The sequence below is a fragment of the Gossypium arboreum genome, chromosome 5, assembly GCF_025698485.1.
Source record: "Gossypium arboreum isolate Shixiya-1 chromosome 5, ASM2569848v2, whole genome shotgun sequence".
Taxonomy (NCBI): Eukaryota; Viridiplantae; Streptophyta; class Magnoliopsida; order Malvales; family Malvaceae; genus Gossypium; species Gossypium arboreum.
Genome location: NC_069074.1, coordinates 65,071,171 through 65,095,158, shown reverse-complemented (window position 1 = coordinate 65,095,158; position 23,988 = coordinate 65,071,171). Strand labels below are relative to the sequence as shown.

The 23,988-nt window shown below is 38.0% G+C and overlaps 1 protein-coding gene across 1 annotated transcript; it reads left to right on the top strand.

The window, feature by feature from the left end:
* Positions 1-16,269: 16,269 nt before the first annotated feature.
* On the top strand, positions 16,270-18,069 carry LOC108450425 (uncharacterized). Its single transcript, XM_017748043.2, has 2 exons — positions 16,270-16,955; positions 17,824-18,069. The coding sequence occupies exon 1, from the start codon at positions 16,317-16,319 to the stop codon at positions 16,947-16,949; it is 633 nt and encodes a 210-aa protein (XP_017603532.1). The 5' UTR covers positions 16,270-16,316; the 3' UTR covers positions 16,950-16,955; positions 17,824-18,069.
* Positions 18,070-23,988: the final 5,919 nt, after the last annotated feature.

Here is a 23,988-nt window from a genome sequence, read left to right as displayed (position 1 = left end):
AAATTTGGTATGTGATTATGGAATTCATAATTTGGGTATGTAAATGGGCTTATGGAAGGCCCATGAGATGGCCAAAACCCGGGGGAATTTTTAAATTTTGGACTTTGGAGTTAGGAGTTCTGGCTAGGTGCCATTCTATAAAGTTGTGGGTAAAATGTATCACAAAAAGAGCTTTAGTAAAGTGGAAAGGGTGACGCCACTAAGCTCCTAAAAAGGTGGCGTGTGGAGCATAAGGGAAGACAGGGGATCGATTCCCTGTGTTGGCAAGTAAGAGTATTTATTTTTATGTGCAGGAAGGGTAAGTGTTGGAATCCAAGTGGATTCTGTAAGAGGAGAGTTTGGATCAAGTCAAATGCACGGATTAAGGAGGGATAAGGGGAGAGATTTTAGGGATTTGATATGATGATAGAGTTGGCCGAATAAGGGAGATTGGAGGGGGGAATTTCGGCAGAGAGGTTTAGTTAGGGATTTTCGGCACTTAGGTATTTTTGTGCCGTTTTCTCCCTAGAGGATTAGTCTTTTTCTCTCTTTTTCTTTTGCAGCTGAATCTACCATCTCTTCTTCTATCTTTTCTTTATTCTCCTTCTTTCAAACCAGCCCACTAATCCTTCCATTCACCCATTGTTTCTTTTCTTTATCTCTACTTCTGCCGAAATACCGTAAAAAGCCGAAATCAGTGAAGATGCATTCAATTCCTTTATCTTTTAGGCATACGGATTCAAGAGAAGAAAGACTGTGGTAAGTGCTCGAACTCTAAACGATTCCTAGAGTAACTTTTGGCCAAAAGCCGAAACCCCTCTAGTTTAGGGAGGTGGCCGAATATGGGTATAGGCCTGATGGGGTCTTCTTTTAATATTTTTTTTGGTTTATTTAGTGGAGGGGCAGCAAGTTGTAGTGTCGACTTGGAGTAGCTTGGATCACCGGAGTGGCTAGACCTAGTCATCAATAGCGGCAAGGTAAGATTCCTAAGGCCACTATAGATGGTGGCCGAATGTGTAAGTATTAATATTAGATAATTTTTGGTTTGGTTCAATTATGGGAAGCTGATTATTAATGATGGATTATAGGAGAAATCGTGTAGGAGATCTCGTCGAGGAATATCGCCAAACAGGTGTGTAACGAACCCTCTTTCACGAGCTTAAAGCGATAAATGCCGAAAAGCTGAAATGCTGAAATTCTGGCATTTCGAGGACTCGTGAGCAAGAGAATGCTCATTAGTTAGTTAGATTTGTTGAGATGATGATAAGGAACATTGGAAACAGTAAGAACGTGATTTTTGGCATTCACGGTAAGTTGGGCCTCGAGGGGCTGCAATAGGGCCCAATAGGCTTTCGGGCCCATTTGGGTAAAATTGGTAGAAAATGGAAATCTGTTAAATTGCATGTTAAGACTGTTAATACTGTTATGGATATAGTCTAAATGGGCCTACATGAAAAAATCAACTAAGTAGGGCCCATTAGGGATTTTAGGCCCAATAACTCGGTTTCGCTAAAAGTGGGCCAGAAGCGCTATTTAAACAAATGAATAGTTAGTAACTGATGATGAACATGGAAAAATCCCTAATTTTTGGTAAAATTACGATATTACCCTTATAATATGAAAATGACCGTTTTTGCCCTAAGTAAAAATGACCATTATACCCCTAGGGTTTAAACGTAAATTTTGATACATGGGATTTTAGTATGTATGATATGCATATGACATGTATGCTATGCACATGATATGTATGATATGCACATGATGTATTCATAAATGCATTGGGTTGGGTTTTTATATGGATGGAGGAAGTGTAAAAGGGCTTATGCCCTAGTTATGATAAAGGGCTTATGCCCCAGTTATGATAAAGGGCTTATGCCCCAGTTATTAAAAGGGCTTATGCCCCAGTTATTAAAAGGGCTTTGCCCTAGTTATTAAAAGAGGCTAGGCCTCTAGTTATATGATAAAGTAGCTATGCTGCCAGTAGAGAGTTATGGCGGGGTGGGTCGAGTTAATCCCCACATGGTGTGTTGGTTGGTACGGGTGGAGAGTAGCGGGTGGTGGGTTGAGTAGTCTCCCCAAATGGGCTTGTATTCTCTCATTGACATTACATGTGATATTGAAATGGGCCTATGGCCCATACTGTTTACAGTAAAGGCTTCGGCCCAGTAATATGAAATATTAAAAGGCTTTGGCCCAGTGTTATGAAATATGAAGTGTGAAAAGAGCTATGGCCCAGTACATGTTGAGATTTGATTTGGGCTTAGGCCCAACAGGTTGTTATTGTTTTGGGCTCTGAAAGGGGCTTGTTGCACACTAAGTTTCCAAACTCACCCCCTTTCCTTAACCTCGCATGTGAGCTTTGATGTGGGGACTTGGGCCGGAGGGGATTCAGAGTAGCCACGGTGATCACCTTTGGACTTTTAAATAAGCGTTGGTTTTCATTAAATTTCCTTTAATTATTATTTATTTTGGGGTTGTAATAAGGCCATTTTAACTTTCCTTTTATTTCTTTTCGGGATTATTTTAATTTTAATAACTTTAAACCTGGTTGATAATTATTCAAATGGGCTAGACTTAGGACGTGTTTTAAAAACGATACTTATTTTCAAAATAGCTCAACGCCACGATTAATCGATTTATCAAAGATGTCCACTTGAACAAATTTAAAACTCGATATAACAAAGTGTGGCTATGGTTGTGGGCATGTCTAGGATTGGATCCAATCAAAGAGCTTGGTACTTTAGTAGCCTTCATGGCTCACCTCCTCTGTCTCGGATACCTACCTGGTGCCCAGCTTCCATACATTTTGTTAACTCAACAAAATATATGGTTTTTAAAACACTAAAACGGAACGTGGGTTTTCAACTCCAATATGGCACTTCAGATTCGGCCATAACGTTTGGGCCGAGTTTTGGGTGTTATATTTAGTGGTATCAGAGCCTAGGTTGCAACAACTCGGCTGTGGATCGGGTTCAAAAATTTTTTGAAAACTTAGGCTTAAGAAGGGTATTTTAAATAATTTTTGAAAATTCTTTTCAAAGATGTTTTACAGAGTATACATGTTAAAATGGTCCGGGTTTTTCTGTTTTAAATCAAGAGTTCAAAATAAAGGGTGTTTTCAAATCAAAGTTTTCAAATTTCTATTTTCGGTGATAAAAAACATGGTTTTCAAGTTTTGGATTGGAGAAAGAAGTGGCGCACTGATTCCCCGGCACCAAGTCTGTAAGTATATTTTCTTTACGATAGATGATAATGATATGATATTATGAATAGTGCTGAGACTCTACTATGATGCTGTAGATAGGGTAAAATTGTGAAACGGTAGAAATGAGACTGTAGCTAGACTACGATGATACGAAAACAATTCTTGAACTGCTACATTTCCATAAGACATTTCCTTAATAAACAGTGGAACATTATACTAATTTCATAAAATTCGTAAATCAGATAAGTCGATATGAGTACAAGAGGAGTTCATGGACGAGGCCGCGGATGTGGTCGCGGAAGGGTGCAAGCTGAATCTTCATCCTCAGGGCATAGGCCAGCTGAGGAGCCATCTGTGCCACAAGCAACGGAGACTGGGTCTTATGATCGGGCTGCGGGGGATGATGCTTTATCCTAAGCCATGTTAAGGGTTTTAGAAAGAGTTGCTGGAGCTAGTACTGGGACAATGAATAGGGGGTCTATATCGGAGCGACTCCGGGCCAACGGAGCAGAAGTATTTAGGGGTGTATCTGGAGTAGCCCCAAATGTGGCGAAATATTGGCTAGAGGCAATGAGCGGATCATGGACGATCTAGACGCTTCGAGAGAGCAAAAGTGAAAGGAGCGTGTCGCAGCCTACGTGACGAGGCATACCGATGGTGGATCACCATAAGGGAGAGTACCCCAATTGAGCAAGTAACCTGGGAATTGTTCAAAACTGCTTTTAAGGGGAGGTATATTGGAGCTAGTTATGTGGATGCTCGTCGGAAGGAATTCTTGAATTTGACTCAGGGTGATAAGACTGTAGCAGAGTATGAGGCAGAATTTTTGAGGTTGAGTCGATATGCTAGTGGGATAGTGGCAACTGAATATGAGTGCAGTGTCCGATTTGAGGATGGTGTCCGCGATAAGCTTAGGATATTGATAGCTCCACAGAGGGAGCGTGGTTTTGCTGCATTGGTAGAGAAGGCTAAGATAGCCGAGGAGGTGAAGCTGACTGAGTGACAGAATCGTGAGAAGGATCGACCCAGATTCAAGAGGGATTTTAGACCCTCAAGTGCCACGAATCAAAATGTTAAAAGAGCAAGGATGGAGGAACCGGTTCGAGCAGTTCCAGTAAATACTTATAGACCGCAGGCTTGCAGGGACTATGGTAAGGTGCATATGGGGGAGTGCTGGGAACGAACTGGAGCATGTTTTCGATGTTGGTCTAGGGAGCATAAGTTCAGAGAGTGTCCTCGGAGGACGGCTCAGGAGCTAGCTGTAGAGCAAAGGGATGTCCAACCACGGCGAGGAGGACCACCACCACAGGGGGGTCGTGGGCAAGGTAGAGGTGGCAATGGTAATGGACGAGGACGTGGGGCACCTGGCAGAGGTGCTGGACATGCCGAAGCCCGAAAGCCGGCGTTGGTTTATGCTGCACGACGTCGTGAGGTGGGTGACGCTCCTGATGTTATAACTGGTACGTTCTTCATTCATAGCATGCCTTACACTGCTTTGATTGATGTGGGTTCCACTCACTCGTATGTATCTTGTGATGTATCTGGGGCTTGGGATGTGCTTCCTGAGGAGACTATGAGTGGGGTATCGGTGATAAGTCCATTAGGACATTCGGTTAAGGTAGATAAACTTTTTAGGGCAATACCGTTGGTGACACAATATAAAATCTTTGAAGGAGATTTGATGGAGCTGTCATTTGGGGATTTTGATCTTATCTTGGGAATGGACTGGTTAACTAAGCACAAGGCGACGTTGGATTGCGCTGCAAAGAGGATGGTACTACGAACTGCTGAAGATGAGGAGATAATGGTCATAGGGGAACGAAGGGATTATTTGTCCAATGTTGTTTCGGCTTTAAGAGTCGAGAAGTTGATTCGGAAAGGTTGTGAGGTGTACTTGGCCCTTGTAAGTCAAACGGGACTTGAGGAGATAACGGTAGAGTCGGTTAGGACTATTAAGGAATTTCAGGATGTATTCTCAGATGAACTTCCTGGATTACCCCCGAGCAGATAAGTCGAGTTTGGAATCGACTTATTACCTGGAACAGCTCCTGTGTCCATTGCGCCTTATCGGATGGCACCAAAGGAGTTGGTAGAATTGAAAGCTCGAATCTGAGGCTGTTGGATAGAGGTTTATAAGACCAAGTGTTTCCCGTAGTAAGCTTACTAGTACTATTCGTAAAGAAGAAAGATGGGACTATGCGAATGTGTATTGACTATCGGCAGTTGAATAAATTGACGATCAAGAGTAAGTATCCGTTACCAAGAATCGATGATCTATTCGACCAATTAAAAGGAGCCTCGGTATTTTCTAGGATCGACCTTCGGTCGGGATATCATCAATTAAGAGTTAAAGAAGTGGATATTTATAAGACGGCGTTTAGGACTTGATACGGCCATTACGAGTTTCTGGTAATGCCTTTTGGGTTGACTAATGCACTGGCAGCATTCATGGATTTGATGAATCGGGTATTCTTACCATACTTGGATCAGTTCGTAGTCGTTTTTATTGACGATATCTTAGTGTATTCAGAAACGGAAGAGAAGCATGATGAGCATCTTCGTGTAGTGATGCAAGTGTTAAGGGAGAAGCAACTGTATGCAAAGTTTAGTAAGTGCGAGTTTTGGCTGAAAGAAGTTACCTTCTTAGGGCATGTTGTGTCTTCCGAGGGGATCAAGGTAGACCCACGAAAGATTGAGGCAATTTTGGAATGGAAGCCACCGAAGTCGGTAACAGAGATCCAAAGTTTTCTGGGGTTGGCAGGTTGTTATCGGAGATTCGTGGAAGGATTTTCTGTGTTGGCAGCACCGTTAACGAAACTTATAAGGAAGGGAGCACCTTTTGTTTGGACAAATAAGCAGCAAGAGGCTTTTGAGAAGTTGAAGAAGGTTTTGGCGAAAGCGCCAGTGTTGATTCAGCCAGAATCTGGTAAGGATTTCACTGTCTACAGCGATGCGTCACATGTAGGTTTGGGCTGCATGTTGATGCAGGAGGGTAAAGTGGTCCCTTATGCTTCACGACAGCTTAAGCCGCACGAGATGAACTACCCTACGCATGACTTGGAGTTGGCAGCGGTAATCTTTGCACTTAAGATATGGAGGCATTACTTGTATGGGGAGAAATGCATCATCTATACGGATCACAAGAGTCTTAAGTACTTACTGACTCAAAAGGAGTTGAATCTGAGGTAGCGAAGGTGGATAGAGTTGTTAAAAGACTATGACTGTTTGATTGAGTACCATCCATGTAAGGTGAATGTCGTGGCTGATGCACTAAGTCGAAGGGCTGTGGCGGAATTAAAGGCGATGTTTGCTCGTCTAAGTTTGTATGACGACAGAAGTTTATTGGCGGAGTTACAAGTAAGACCGACTTGGGTAAAACAGATTAAGAAGCAACAGTTGGAAGACGAGTCGTTGGTTTCTCAGTTTCAGCAAGTTGAGAAGGGGGAGAATCTAGACTTTGGGTTAAATAGTGAGGGAGTTCTTTGTTTTCGAGGAAGAATTTGTACGCCGAAGAACTCCGATTTGAGATTGATGATTTTGAAAGAGGCAGATAATGGACCTTGTGCTATGCATCCAGGAGGGAGTATGTTGTATCGAGACTTGCGAGAGCTATATTGGTGGCCTGGGCTTAAGCGAGAAGTGACTGAATTTGTAGGGAGATGTTTGACATGTCAACAAGTGAAGGCCGAGCATCAACTACCTTCGGGATTGTTACAGCCGGTAAAGATACCACTTTGGAAGTGGGAAAGGGTAACTATGGACTTTGTAAGTGGGTTGCCGTTGACACCTTCTAAAAAGGATTCGATTTGGGTGATTGTAGATAGACTCACGAAATCTGCTCATTTCATACCTGTCCGAACCGATTACTCACTTCAGAAGTTGGCCAAATTGTATGTGGCGGAGATAGTACTGTTGCATGATGTGCCAGCATCGATAATTTCGGACCGAGACCCAAGGTTTACATCTCGATTTTGGCAGAAGTTGCATGAGGCATTGGGAACGCGATTGGATTTCAGTACGGCTTTTCACCCTCAGTCGGATGGGCAGTCAGAGAGGGTTATTCAGATTTTAGAGGATATGTTGAGGGGTTGTGCTATTGAGTTTAGAGGCAGCTGAGAGGACCATTTGCCATTGGCGGAGTTCGCGTATAACAACAGTTACCAAGCAAGTATTCAGATGGCTCCATATGAGGAACTATATGGGCGAAGGTGTCGTTCGCCTACTTGTTGGGTAGAATTGGGGGAAAGGCAAATACTTGGGCCTGAGTTGGTAGCAGATACTGATGACAAGATTAAAGTGATCAGGAATCGGTTAAAAGAGGCGGCGGATCGACAAAAGTCTTATGCCGATCTGAAGCGTAAGGATATTGAATATGTGGTAGGGAACAAGGTCTTTTTGAAAGTTTCGCCTTGGAAGAAGATATTGAGATTTGGTAAGAAGGGTAAGTTGAGCCCACGGTTTATTGGGCCTTACCAAATCATTAAGCGGATAGGGTCGGTGGCTTATCAGCTAGAGTTACCTCCAGAACTAGATCGTATTCACGACATTTTCCATGTGTCCATGCTAAGGCGATATCATTCTGACCCAACTCATATCGTGCCAGTTCCAGAAATCGAGGTACGGTCAGATTTAACCTTTGAAGAGGAACCTGTGTAAATACTTGATCACAATGTCAAGGTGTTGAGAAGGAGATCAGTCCCATAGTGAAGGTACTTTGGAGGAACCATGGCAAGGAAGAAGCTACTTGGGAGACCGAAGAGGCAATACGTCAGTAGTACCCTCAACTGTTTGGATCAGGTAAATTTCGAGGGCGAAATTTCTTTAAGGAGGGTAGAGTTGTAACATCCTGATTTCCGGGTTTTTTCACGATTCTTGATATTTTAAGTAAGTTTCTAAAATTTGGTATGTGATTATGGAATTCATAATTTGGGTATGTAAATGGGCTTATGGAAGGCCCATGAGATGGCCAAAACCCGGGGGAATTTTTAAATTTTGGACTTAGGAGTTAGGGGTTCTGGCTAGGTGCCCTTATATAAAGTTGTAGGTAAAATGTATCACAAAAAGAGATTTAGTAAAGTGGCAAGGGTGACACCACTAAGCTCCTAAAAAGGTGGCGTGTGGAGCATAAGGGAAGACAGGGGATCGATTCCCTGTGTTGGCAAGTAAGAGTATTTATTTTTATGTGTAGGAAGGGTAAGTGTTGGAATCCAAGTGGATTCTGTAAGAGGAGAGTTTGGATCAAGTCAAATGCATGGATTAAGGAGGGGTAAGGGGAGAGATTTTAGGGATTTGATATGAAGATAGAGTTGGTCGAATAAGGGAGATTGGAAGGGGGAATTTCGGCAGAGAGGTTTAGTTAGGGATTTTCGGCACTTAGGTATTTTTGTGCCGTTTTCTCCCTGGAGGATTAGTCTTTTTCTCTCTTTTTCTTTTGTAGCCGAATCTACCATCTCTTCTTCCATCTTTTCTTCCTTCTCTTTCTTTCAAACCAGCCTACTATTCCCTCCATTCACCCATTGTTTCTTTCCTTTATCTCTATCAATTGAAATACCGCAAAAGTCAAATCAGTGAAGATAGGGGGGTGCCGATTCTTTGTGACCAGCAACCTTTTCTTTCCTTTTCAATTGTTGGTGTTCAATTCCTTTACCTTTTAAGCATACGGATTCAAGAGAACAAAGACTGTGGTAAGTGCTCGAACTCTAAACGATTCCTAGAGTAACTTTTGGCCAAAAGCTGAAACCCCTCTAGTTTAGGGAGGTGGCCGAATATGGGTATAGGCCTTATGGGGTCTTCTTTTAATATTTTTGTGGTTTATTTAGTGGAGGGGCAGCAAGATGTAGTGTCAACTTGGAGTAGCTTGGATCACCAGAGTGGCTAGACCTAGTCATCAATCGCGGCAAGGTAAGATTCCTAAGGCCACTATAGATGGTGGCCGAATGTGTAAGTATTAATATTAGATGATTTTTGGTTTGGTTCAATTATGGGAAGCTGATTATTAACGATGGATTATAGGAGAAATCGTGTAGGAGATCTCGTCGAGGAATATCGCCAAACATGTGTGTAACAAACCCTCTTTCACGAGCTTAAAGTGATAAATGCCGAAAAGCCAAAATGCAGAAATTCTGGCATTTCGAGGACTCGTGAGCAAGCGAACGCTCATTAGTTAGTTAGATTCATTGAGATGATGAACAAGAACATTGGAAACGGTAAGAACGTGATTTTTGGCATTCACGGTAAGTTGGGCCTCGAGGGGCTGCAATAGGGCCCAACAGGCTTTCGGGCCCATTTGGGTAAAATTGGTAGAAAATGGAAATCAGTTAAATTGCATGTTAAGACTGTTAATACTGTTATGGATATAGGCTAAATGGGCCTAGATGAAAAAATCGGCTAAGTAGGGCCCATTAGGGGTTTTAGGCCCAATAACTCGGTTTCGCTAAAAGTGGGCCAGAAGCGCTATTTAAACAAATGAATAGTTAGTAACTGATGATGAACATGGAAAAATCCCTAATTTTTGGTAAAATTACGATATTACCCTTATAATATGAAAATGATCATTTTTGCCCTAAGTAAAAATGACCATTATACCCCTAGGGTTTAAACGTAAATTTTGATACATGGGATTTTAGTAAACATGGTATGTATGATATGCACATGACATGTATGCTATGCACATGATATGTATGATATGCACATGATGTATTCATAAATGCATTGGGTTGGGTTTTTATATGGATGGAGGAAGTGAAAAAGGGCTTATGCCCCAGTTATGATAAAGGCTTATGCCCCAGTTATGATAAAGGGCTTATGCCCTAGTTTTTAAAAGGGCTTATGCCCCAGTTATTAAAAAGGCTTTGCCGCAGTTATTAAAAAAGGCTAGGCCTCCAGTTATATGATAAAGCAGCTATGCTGCCAGTGGAGAGTTATGGCGGGGTGGGTCGAGTTAATCCCCACATGGTGTGTTGGTTGGTACAGGTGGAGAGTAGTGGATGGTGGGTTGAGTAGTCTCCCCAAATGGGCTTGCACTCTCTCATTGACATTACATGTGATATTGAAATGGGCCTATGGGCCATACCGTTTACAGTAAAGGCTTCGGCCCAGTAATATGAAATATGAAAAGGATTTGGCCCAGTGTTATGAAATATGAAGTGTGAAAAGGGCTATGGCCCAATACATGTTGAGATTGGATTTGGGCTTAGGCCCAACAGGTTGTTATTGTTTTGGGCTCTGAAAGGGGCTTGTTGCACACTGAGTTTTCAAACTCACCCCCTTTCCTTAACCTCGCAGGTGAGCTTTGATGTGCGGACTTGGGCCGGAGAGGATTCAGAGTAGCCACGGTGATCGCCTTTGGACTTTTAAATAAGCGTTGGTTTTCATTAAATTTCCTTCAATTATTATTTATTTTGGGGTTGTAATAAGGCCATTTTAACTTTCCTTTTATTTCTTTTCGGGATTATTTTAATTTTAATAACTTTAAACCTGGTTGATAATTATTAAAATGGGCTAGACTTAGGACATGTTTTCAAAACGATACTTGTTTTCAAAATAGCTCAACGCCACGATTAATCGATTTATCAAAGATGTCCACTTGAACAAATTTAAAACTCGATATAACAAAGTGTGGCTATGGTTGTGGGCATGTCTAGGATTGGATCCAATCAAAGAGCTTGGTACTTAAGCAGCCTTCATGGCTCACCTCCTCTATCTCGGATACCTACCTAGTGCCCAGCTTCCACACACTTTGTTAACTCAACAAAATATATGGTTTTTAAAACACTAAAACGGAACGTGGGTTTTCAACTCCAATGTGGCACTTCAGATTCGGCCATAACGTCTGGGCCGGGTTTTGGGTGTTACAATTCTGCTCTCCTCTAAGCTGCTACCCTATCTTTCTCTAAAATTCTCCACCAAATTCTTCTGGAGAGAAAAAACTTATCCTTAAATCATCTCTCAGTACACAGTTTTCTCCCTCCTTTTCAGGTGGATTTTTCTAGTACATAGACTGTTGGATGAGAGTAACGAGGACTAAGTTTTGCGTCAGCATTATCTTGGAATTTTCATGGTATTTATGTTGGGAATCCATCCAACCTTTTTGCTCTTTTTTTTTCGTTTTCTTCATCTTTTCTGCACCGGCTGTATACAACAACTAATTCTCTTTCTCCCAATAGGAAAAGTAATATAAAAGGACATTCAAGACACAATCTAAGCGTTATTATGCAATGTTCTAAAAATGCAAATATATCTACTTAAGTACAAGAATTTAATCAAGTTTAGAGGCTCGAAATATAACTCTTTTCAAGAGTTATCACATATATAATAAGGGTAATTACATGTTATTATTTACTATCATAATAGGTTAGCCGAAATTAAAAGTAATCTAGTTTGGTTAAGGTTTATTAGGCTTTAATTATTAAATAAAGTATGGGTCAAATATGTGTGGATACTCTAGTAACTAATTTCTAATTAATGATGGGATGATTAGAAATTAGAGTTATGGTCCCCAAATTACACGTAAAATAACTTTTATAATATCTCATCTTTAGAAAAGAGAGAGCCACCTTCTCTAGATTACTTATGTGCTAATTTGGAAGACCAAAACCGCAGGATCCGTAGATTTCAAGAAATCGATGAATTTAGGTAGGCTTCCCCATCTAGTTTTGTTCTTGATTTATTCTTAATGATTTGACAGGACAAATCCTGATTTATGGTTTGTTAAGCTTTATATCAGATACTATATTATGGTCCTAGGAAAAGTAACTTATAACTAGTTGATTTGGTAAAAGCTTTTACTTTTACTTTTTCTTTTTTTAAAACCTAGGACAAAACTCTCAAATTAAAGGAGTAAAAAGAATCATTGCCTTTTTCATGTCTTTTCAGTTTTCTCGCCATCTTCATCTCTTCAGCATCAAAATACTTAGTCTAGCAATTTGGTTTGCCAGTAATCCACGATTGGGATCGAATGATCCAAATTGAAAAACGTCAAATATTTGATTATTTAGGTAACATTGGTTCAAAGTAATGGTTTTAGGACTTTTGATGAAAAGGTATTTAATATGGATTAATATTTGATTCATTTTTTTATTCCATAATAGTATTAAAAAATTATCTTGTGTGTATTTTAAAAAATATTTTATTATATCTATAAAACTTTAATTGTGGTGTACCAAATATTACTTCATTTTAGATTTTGTTTTAGAAATTTTGTTAGTGTTGATGATAGAGGTGTTAGTGGGACGAGTTTCGTGGGGTCTCGCCCCACTTCGCACACAATTGGGCGGGGATAGGTACAGGTTTCGTGCATGGTGAGGCGAGGATGGGGACAAAAATTAGACCTGCCATGGGTGGTGGGGTAGGTGTGGGTACGACCTTGTACCCACCTAATCCCCACTGTAACAACTAGTTTCTAGTGAAATTAGAACAGTGGTTTTGGGACCACAAATCCATAGTCAAAAAATTTAGTTTAATATTATTTTATGGTTTATAGTATGATAGAAATATCATATAAAAATTTCGTTAAGAAATTTTACCGTTTACATGCCTAATTTGATAAAAAGGACTAAATTGCATAAAGTGCAAAGGTTATGTTCTAATGGCTTAAGGTATTAAATAGCTATAAAATTTTAAATTCGAGGTCTTTATATAGTAAATAGGTCATTAAAGTGCTTAGTGGTTAAGCATGAGTACTCATCATTGAAAATTGAATAAATTATTAAGGGTAACTTTGGAAATTAGTGATTAAAGTTATAATAAATAAAATAAAATAATCTATTCTCATCATCATCCAACAAAAAATAAAAAATAAAAAGAAACCTAGCCATGGAAGCTTGAATTTGGACAAGCTTATTTTGCTTAATTAGGTATGTATTTTTGTCCTGTTTTTGATGATTTTTATGTTTTGGAGATCGTACAAGCTTAATCTAGCTAGCTCAGGGATTAATTTGCAAAACTATTGAAGTATTAGGTTTTTATGCTTGAATTTTGAAGTTTGATAATATAAAATGAATGGCTGTTGTTGGATAAACAACTTTTGTAAAGAGAATTTTGACAGAATTATCAATTAGAGATTAAATTGAAAAAGATGATAAATTTATGGTAAAATTTGAAAATTTTGTGAAATATATGGGCTGCTATTAATATGTATAAAATCGGCTAGGCTTGAGTAAGGATTAAATTGTATGAATGTCATTTTTCGAGCTTAGGGACTAAATTACATGTCAAGGTAAGTTTGTGTAATTAAATTGTACATCTGTATGTTTTAAATTGAATTATATGTATGTGATTTGTATAATTGCTATGTATAAATACCGATCGCATATCCGACGATTACCAAGTCCCGTTTGAACCTTAAAAATTCATAGGATACAAATGACATGTCATTAGGGTTATGGGTTTGGTTTGGGTCCTGTATGTGTTACGAACACACCATAGCTCGTATGAGCTTCCCAATTCACAACTCATGAGAGCATACTGATTCATAGCTTGTATGAGCATACATGAATATGAATTGATTGATTACAGTTCAGTACACCTCGTGTGTACTACCCGTGTATCCAACGATATTTTAAATGGTTCAACGGGCACAGTTCTGTTATGATATTATGTGAGTTCGATATGAACTATTATTGGTATTTACATGAAATACATGAAATATGGTTATTTGATGAATTCAACCATGTGTGTTGGATTTTATATGTGATTTTCATGGCTAATATGTTGGTGATCATGTGTTTAGGCTTTTGGCCAAATTGGTTGAGATATACTTTGTTTACTTACCTATTTTATGGATATATGGTAAGCTAAATTCTGTGTTATTCGAACATACTAAGCTTAAATGCTTACTCTGTGTTATTTTTCATGTTTTATAGTAATTCGGAAGCTCGTACGAGTTGGAAGCTGGTCGGAGCTATTTCACACTATCCATTGGTCCTTTTGGTACTTTCAGTAAATTAATTCCGGTTATAATGACATGTATAGGTTATTTTAACCAATGATCGCATATAAATGTTTTGTTGAGATTAACCATGTATATGGCTTGTTTTTGGTATATTTTGATATGTACATAAGTGAACTTATCATGTTTGATGTATGATTGATATGGTAGAATGAAAGAAAGTAAAATATGACTTGAATATGCATATATGAATTTGGTCATTTAGGTAAGTTGTGATACTTGGTTGGCATGCCTTTAAGTTGTCATTTGAGGTGCCTAAGGGAATATTGGTTGTATGTGGTGATATTTCATGTTTAAGACTTGATTTTGGCTTGTTTTGAATGCCTTGTTATGGCTTGTTGATGTGCAAAAATGTTGGGTTAGGTTGATGTCAAATTGGGTGAGAAATGTGGTTTGGAAATTGGCCTATTTTCGTCTACACGGGAAGAGACACAAGTGTGTGTCTCAGCCGTGTGTGACACATGGCCAGGTGACATGGCCGTGTGTCCCCTGTATCTTTTAAATTGCACAACTCAATGTGCTCACACAGCTTAGCACACAGGCATGTGGCTTGGCTGTGTGGCCCAAGTTAGGAAGTTACACAGGCATGGACACCAGTTGGGACACGGCTGTGTGTCCCTATTTTGAATGTCTACAAGGTCTAAAACACTGGCGTGTCTCTTGGCCGTGTGACCCTATAGCTTTGAATAATTTTAATGTTTTTTGAAAAATTATTTGAGTACCCGATTTAGTCCTGACTTGTTTCTAATGCGCACTTTAGGCCTTGAGGGCTCATATAAGGGGTAATATGTATAATTTTGATTGGTTTTGACATGAATGTTATATGATATGAAATGTTCGTTTATTTAATCTGTAAACTCTGGTAATGCTTTGTAACCCTGTTCCGGTGATGGATATAGGTTACGAGTGTTACACCCACCCACCCCGCCTGCCCTGCATAAACATTTATAAAAATATAATTTTGATAACAATGCTTACAATTGATAGAAGAATTAGAAGATAAATGTGATACAGAAGCAATGGGTGTGACATGTATTGATTGACTTTTAGAATTTTTGCACTTGTGTTGCATTTGAAGACATTTATGATGTATTTGAGACATTGTTTGTATTTGGATATTATGTAAGGACTTTATTTTTTGAATTTTTTAAACTCGTGTTGAAGTTATTTTTTATTTACCAATTAAAGGGTCATGACGACTTTTTTTTTAAATGGTGATAGTTGGAATAATGTCACATATGTGGTGAGAGTCCTAAGGATAAGTATCCCATACTTTTTTCATAAAAAAAGTTGATTTATATTTATTTAATTGATACTTATAAATATATTATATGAAATGGGCTGCAAAGAAGATATAGTGGGGATTAAGTGGGTCTGGTGATCTACGTGAGTGGTGGATTGAGAATGGTTTTGAATTTTGTACCCACAGCGGGTTGAGGATGAAGATAAGGATGGAACCCCATACTCACCTCGCCCAACTGAGATACCTAGTTGATCACAAATGTTATGCAAAGTTTGTATTTTTTTTCGTGATGGTGGTATCAATTCCTTAGAAGTGCTTCAAATTATAAGTTGATTTAGATTTTTATTGAAATTGAATTTAAAATGAAAATATAAAGATAAGATTTTTATTTTTATTTCTAGATTTAAAAACAATATCTTATGAAGATGATGACCATGGAGAAACTCAATTTTTAATACTTTTTATTTTGTAAATTCTTAAAATTTTTATATATATTTCCTTTTTATTTAAGCACATAAATAATATCATGACTAATGATAAAATTATTATATTATAGGTATGAGAGTTTAGTTCAATCTCAAATAATTTTATTCTCCTTTTTTTCTATATATAAAATTTAGGCACTAATATGAGAGGAAGGGTCTAAGTTTAGAGGTGGAATTCATATTTAATCTTTTAAAAATATAAAATGTCTTTTTAACTATATTTTAGGGTTAACACTTATAATTAACATGCATTTCGTTATTAAAATTAATGAACTAATGATTAAAATATAATATTTTAATAACATCAGTGATTATTGTATAATTTTTAAAAGTGGAATGATAAAACGTAATTTTAAAGAAAGTTTTAGGTGCTGTTAATATAGTTTATTCTGTTTTGATTGGTTGTTGAAATGTTATTTGGTTATATTTTAACGAGGTTAACCGACCGACTAGGAAATGAAAATTCATGAAGTTTGGGTAGTGAAAAGAATCATCTGGTACCAAATTTTATATCAAGGCTATTGCACATTTTCTTCCCTGCCAAGTTTCAACTCTGTCCAAGTCAATTTCATCCCCAACCCAAAAATGGCATCTCCAACCTGCTTCTACCTTCTTTTCCTCTCCCTCCTCTCTCAAACCCAACTCTCCTTTTCCACTACCTACACACAAATCGATCACGGCCGTCCGTTGGTCACCTCAATCGCTGATGTGCACGATCTGCTGCCAAAGTACGGCCTTCCTAAGGGTATCGTTCCCAACAACGTCAAGTCTTACACCCTTTCATCCACCGGAGACTTCACCATCGAGTTGGAAAGCACCTGCTATGTTCAGTTTGATGACCTTGTTTACTATGACAAAACCATCAGTGGAAAGCTAAGTTACGGGGCTGTGCACGATGTGTTTGGGATTCAAGCTAAGAAGCTCTTCTTATGGTTGCCTGTTACTGGTATTGAGGTTAATGGCAAATCAGGTATGGTTCAGTTCTTCGTTGGAGCTTTTTCTAAGGAGTTTCCAGCTGTACAGTTTGAAGATATTCCGGTTTGTAAGAGGAAGGCTGTTCTGAGGGCTGACCTGTTTGCTTCTATGTGAATTCGGGTACTATTACCCTTCCCTTTCTTCAATCTTCTGAACCTCATGTTTTTTGTTTTCAATTATTCTTTGCCAAGATACATACTTGTAGAATTGAGATTTGGGTAGAATGGGAAGATGCATATGTTGATCTTATTAAGATAAAAAATGGTTAAACCCCATCATTGTTTCAAGTTTGACTACAAAGGCTGTTCCTCTGTACATCTGAAAAATCAATATACCCTTTTTCTGGTAGCTCACGGTGATTCAGCGAAAATCATTCTTGTGTCATTTTATTTATGGGTTAACGAGAAATTTTAAGCAGTGTTTGAACCGTCTCTTCAATTGATATCATGTTTGTTTGTGTTGGCAATTTTCCAATAAAAGTACCATGGACGACATGAATTGGATTTCATTTTGCCCTCCATTAAAAATAGGTAAAATTGTCCTTCTACTCCTAATTGATATCATGTTTGTTTCTGTTTGCAATTATCTGGTTATTTAGTTAGCCATGCTAGTTTTAACAATATAAATGGATGAAAATTAATAAAAGGGACTAGTTTGCTCTTTGATATAAAGAGACTAATTTGTTATATTTTTAGTAAAAGGGGCAAAATACAATCTAACGGGCCTCTATAGTACTTTTACCTTAATTTTCCCTGTTAGTGCACCTTTATGGTCACATGTGCCATTTGGTGTCTTACAATTACATTCACAGTTCACAAGCTCTTAAGAAATGTTAAGTGGCTTTCCTCTTGAACTACGTTTGTTGAACTTTTGCAAATACAATATGGCTGGTTTACGGGAAATGTGATCGAGTTCTGTATTTGATTTTGGTTATATGTTATTCTTTGTGAACTAAAAGCTTTTCTTTCTCGTTTTTCCGTTTTTGCAGGACTGGTTCCTTGTTCCATTGCTGGTGGCGGCAACCTTACTTGCCTGTTTTATTTCATGCCCCCATTTAAGACTTCTTGTTAGCTCAATAATTTCTTTGAAAGTCCCTTACTATATTTGTGGTACATAAATTTGTATGTTTGTTTCCGTCAAACTAAATGATTGATCAGAAAAGTCATGAAATTTGTCTTGTATATGTAAGATTTTCCATCATTTATTTAATGATGAAGGAAAATTACTGTGTTAATGTATTCTGCTTCATATATAGTCTCAGCCATACTGCCCCTTCCCATGGTCCTGAATTTAGTGAAAGAAAAAAAATAATTTCTTCATAACTAGTTTAGGATTAAACTCCAGTTGAGATTAATTTTGTTTCCATAGTTGCAAGGTTTAGATCATGGAAAACATGAGCAAAAGTAGCTCCAATCCAATTCATGTTTGGTCAAAGAAAAAGAATAAAACATGGCATGTTGAATATAATTTACCATGCTTAACTGTCTGAGATTTTGTCCAAATAACTTGTCTGCCATCTACATTTTCCAGAAAAATTAGAACCTTTTCCAAGACATTCATCGTTCTGAACAAAGCTACATGAATGGCTTGAAACTTCTGAAAAGTTGCAAGCTTAGAGGTGTATGTAAACATCTTTGGGGAGCCAGACAGGTAAGGCATTTTTTTTTTTGGCTTTGGCTTTTATTATTGGTATGTGCAAATGCATGGATGAACGTCAGCAATCATACTTTTCAAGTTGTACTCAACTTCCTATAAATGAGTGTATAAACAATTCTTAGCACAGAAGTCCAAACGGTTCCAACATTGATCCTCCGTAAAGCATGTCGTTTACTTACAATTTGGTTAAGTCCAGTAAGATCCTTTTGGACCACAAATAGGAGGACAGTGCCAAATTGAAGCACTTGAGGTTGAACCGACTGAATCGGGAATCCGCAGCATATAATTGGGAATATATTTGGAACATCGATACTAGGATGGACGAGGAAATGATGTTCTTGTGAGCCATTATTTTGTATTCATAATGTTCTGTTAGAATTAAGTGACCTAAATTCTTATTTAAATAAAATACGATGGAAAATAAAATAAAAGTAAAATCCATATAGAACTAGACTTCTTTTATTTTATTTTAGAATAAGGTTTTTAAACCTTATTAAACTCCATCTATTTTATATTGATTAGGATAAGGTGTTTCAATCCTACTAGAATATGGCTTTGCAAGCCTATAAATAGACATAGTCTATTCCTCTTGTATTTTAGAGTAAAAAATTTTTCGACATAGTGAATTTTCTTCTCCTCTGCCTGTGGTTTTTTTCCGAAAGGGTTTCCACGTAAAATTTATGTGTTCTTTATTTTATTTATTTTATTCTATTTTATTTTTCACAAATTGGTATCGAGCTTAGGGTTATTCATCTCGATCACGGTAATGGCGTCTTTGAAGTATGAAATTCATTGTTGGATCGCAACACCGATTTGCGTTGTGGCAAATTAAGATGCAAGCGCTTGCACGATGGATCTAGAGGATGCCCGCTAGGATAGATAAGATGCCTTCGACATTAACAGATGAAGAGAAGAAGCGTAAGGATCGAAAGGCATTAACACAATTACATCTGCATTTGTCCAACGAAATTTTGCGGGATGTGATGAAAAGAAAACCGCCATTGCATTATGGAAGAGGCTAGAACAAATATGTATGTCGAAAACTCTAACAAGCAAGTTGCAGATGAAGCATCTTGTGGTTAAACCCAACTCTCAGGGAGAGGGTCTCATTGTTCGTGGGAGACAAGACCGGAATGTTGATGATGATCGTGGTAGAACACAGGAACGGAATCCTCGTGGTAAATCTAAGGGTAGATCGAAATCTTCAAACAGAGGTAAAACTTGCAACTTCGCAAGAAGAAAGGGCACATTAAATCTGAGTGCTATAAGCTACAAAATAAGATTAAAAGGAGGCTGCGAATCAAAAGGAAAACAAATGAGAAAATTCGGTGAAGTGATGTTGTAGAAGACTACAGCGATGGTGAACTTCTAGTTGCTTCATCAATGATTCTAAAGTGGCGAGGAGTGGATACTTGATTCAGTGCACCTTCCACATGAGTCCCAATCGGGATTGGTTTACAACTTATGAAACAAAGATCTGAAGGTGTTGTTTTGATGGGAAATAATGCTTCATGTAAAATCGCAGTGTTGGAACAATTAAAGTTAAGATGTTTGATGGAGTTGTCGAACACTTAGTGACGTGCGGCATGTTCCGAGATTGAAAAGAAATTTAATTTCGTTGAGTACTCTTGATTCAAAAGGGCATGATATACAAATTGAAAGTGGGGTTTTAAAGATTTCCAAAGGGTCTCTTGTTGTGATGAAAGGGCAAAGAAAGATTGCCAAGTTATATGTTTTACAGGGTTCTACTGTTACTGGTGATGCAGCTGTCCCCTTCCTCTTCCTTGTCGATGATGATATTACTAAACTTTGGCATATGCGCCTAGGGCATATGAGTGAGAATGGCATGGCAGAATTAAGCAAAAGAGGACTTCTTAATGGGAAAGGAATTTGCAAACTGAATTTCTGTGAGCACTGTGTTTTTGGGAAGCAAAAGAGAGTTCGATTCACTAGAGGAATCCATAACACGAAGGAAACGTTGGAGTATATCCATTCTGATCTGTGGGGGCCGTCTAGAGTGCCTTCGAGAGGTGGAGCTAATTATATGCTAACCTTTATTGATGATTTTTCCAGAAATGTTTGGGCGTTCTTCCTGAAGCAGAAAAGCGATGTGTTTTCCACATTTAAGTCTTGGAAAATTATGATTGAAAAAGCAGACGGAAAAGCAGATAAAATACCTCCGTCATGCACAATGGCTTAGAGTTCTGCTCGATGAGTTTAATAGATTGTGCAAGTCGAAGGATCATGAGACACTTGACGTTCGTCATACTCCACAAAAAAGCGGCGTTGCGAGCGAATGAACGAACGATCATGGAGAAGGTTCGATGTATGTTGTCAAATGCCAACTTACAAAGTCATTTTGGGCGAAGCGACCTCTCTTGCATGTTTTTGATCAACCGATCTCCATCCGCTGCCATTGAGAAAAGACTCCACAAGAGGTATGGTCCGTAATCCCGCTAATTATTCGATTTAAAGATTTTTGGGTGTCTGCGTATGCTCATGTTGATAATGGAAAATTGGAACCGAGATCCATTAAATGCGTTTTCTTGGTTATAAAGCTGGTGTAAAAGGCTATAAGTTATGGTGTCCTGAAAATAGAAAAGTTGTGATTAGCAGAGATGTTGTTTTTGATGAAACCGCTATGCTACCTAACTTATCTCTTAAAGACTCTTCCAATAAAGAAAACCAAAAGCGGTGGAGCATCGATTAATACGTAATCAACTCCTCAAGCTAGTACAAAATTGAGAATAGAGTTGCTTCTTCACCGCAATACTCTATCGCCAAAAACAGGACAAGAAGAGAAATTAAACCTCCAAAGAAGTATGCCGAGGTTGATCTAGTTGCTTATGCTTTAAATGTGGTGAAGATATAGATGCGAATCAAGAGCCATTTAATTATTCGAGGCGATTAGTGTGAAGACTCGAAAAAGTGGATGTTTGCTATGCAAGAGGAGATGGAATCACTCCACAAAAAATGAACATGGGATCTTGTAAAACTTCCTAAAGGTAAAAAGGCATTCGTTGTAAATGGGTGTTTAAAAGAAAGAAGGGACTCTAGGAGTTGAAGAACCCAGATATAAAGCAAGGCTTGTTGCAAAGGGTTACATCAAATTCGAGTGGACTTCACAGATGTGTTCTCTCCGGTTGTTAAGCATAGTTCGATTCGAGCTTTGCTTGGTATTGTTGCCATGCATGATTTGGAGCTTGAGCAGTTAGATGTAAAACGCATTTTGCATGGAGAACTTGAGGAAGATATTTACATGCAACAACCAGAGGGTTTTATAGTCTCGAAAAAGAGGACTATGTTTGCTTGTGAAAAAGTCCCTTTACGGTTTGAAACAATCACCAAGACAAGTGGTACAAGAGGTTTGATTCCTTTATGACTTCTCATGATTTCAAAAGAAGTAGTTTTGACAGTTGTGTCTACTTTAAGAAAAATAGTGATGGTTCTTTTGTGTATCTACTTCTTTATGTTGATGACATGTTGATAGCAACAAAAGATAAAGAGAGATAAGAAAGGTTAAAGCCCAACTAAGTGAAGAATTTGAGATGAAAGATTTAGGACCAGCAAAGAAGATACTTGGTATGGAGATTCTCGAGATAGAAAAGCAAGTAAATTGTACCTAAGTCGGAAGGGTACATTGAGAAAGTTCTTTGCGGAGTTCAATATGCAGAGTGCTAAGCTCGTTAGTACTCCTTTAGCGACCCATTTCAGACTTTCATCGGCCTTATCTCCTCAATCGATAATGAGATTGAGTACATGTCACATGTTCCATACTCTAGTGCAGAGGGATCTCTCATGTATGCTATGGTTTGTTCACGTCCGATTTATCATATGCGATCGGGCAGCTTAGCGTATACATGGCGAATCTCGTAAAGAACACTGGAAAGCGATTCGATGGATTTTAAGATACTTACGAGGCACTACTAATGTTTGCTTACAGTTTGGAAGAACTAAAGATGGAGTTATAGGGTATGTTGATGCTGATTTTGCTGGAGACCTTGATAGAAGAAGATCTCTCACAGTTACGTCTTTACAATCGGAGGTTGTGCAATTAGTTGGAAAGCCACTTTGCAAACTACGATCGCTTTGTCTACCAACGGCTGAGTACATGGCGATTATCGAGGCTTGTAAAGAAGCTATTTGGTTGAAGGGACTATTTAGTGAACTCAATGAAGACCTTCAAATCAAGACAAGATTTTGTGACAATCAGTGCCATCTTTCTTACAAAAGATCAAATGTTTCATGAGAGAACAAAACACATTGATATTCGGTATCATTTTGTTCGTGATATTATTGCTCGTGGTGATATTGTTGTGAGCAAAATTAGCACTCATGAAAATCCTGCAGATATGATGACTAAGTCACTTCCTATAACCAAGTTTGAGCATTGCTTAGACTTGGTTGGTGTTCATTGTTGAAGTTAAACCCTTAAGGGTTTTTGGAAGAGGTGAAGAACTTGTTTATTGAAAGTTCGCGATGAAGAACTTGTTCATTGAGAATTTGTGTCAAGGTGGAGATTGTTAGAATTAAGTGACCCAAATTCTTATTTAAATAAAATACGATGGAAAATAAAATAAAAGTAAAATCCATATAGAACTAGACTTCTTTTATTTTATTTTAGAATAAGGTTTTTAAACCTTATTAAACTCCATCTATTTTATATTGATTAGGATAAGGTGTTTCAATCCTACTAGAATATGGCTTTGCAAGCCTATAAATAGACATAGTCTATTCCTCTTGTATTTTAGAGTAAAAAATTTTTCGACATAGTGAATTTTCTTCTCCTCTGCCCGTGGTTTTTTTCCTGAAAGGGTTTCCACGTAAAATTTATGTGTTCTTTATTTTTATTTATTTTATTCTATTTTATTTTTCACATGTTCTTTGTGACCCTTTAATTAAAAGGAATCTAATTTCTGTCCCTGGATTTTGTCAACAAAATAATGGCTCTATTTTTATTTTGTCGTGAAGGCTTTGAACACGGGCACCGCTTCTGCAAGGCCAGGATGGGAACAAGTTATCGATGCTTCTTTATTTTTCCCTCAGGCTTTTTCTCTACTTCTACAATTCCATCTTTATCGATGTGGCATCATCCTAATAATCGTCTTTTAAAATTTATTTTGCATAGTTATCATTTGCATTTCTCTTATCAAAACAATTTTCAATCTTGTAATTCTTGCAATTGCAATAAAAGCCGCAGATTGCCCTTTGCCACATCTTCCTTGATTACTTACAAGCTTTTGATTTTCTATATATCAATGCTTGGGGCCTCCTGTTGTTTTGTCCTGTGGTAATAGACGGTGATTTAAGTTTATCATCGATTTTTTTGTTGTTAATTTAATTATTTTTATTAAGTTAATTTTATTATTTAGCCTCTCAATTGTTAAAATGTGTTTTCTTACCAAATGTAATGTTGACATGACTTGGTCTAATAATAGATTTAGCCTTTAATGCTTGTGCATTTTCTTAATTTAGTTCTAATTTTGAAAACTCAATA

What these genes read in the sequence shown, in the direction of transcription:
- LOC108450425 (XM_017748043.2), top strand. Translation starts at nt 16,317, where the DNA reads ATGAAAATTCATGAAGTTTGGGTAGTGAAAAGAATCATCTGGTACCAA.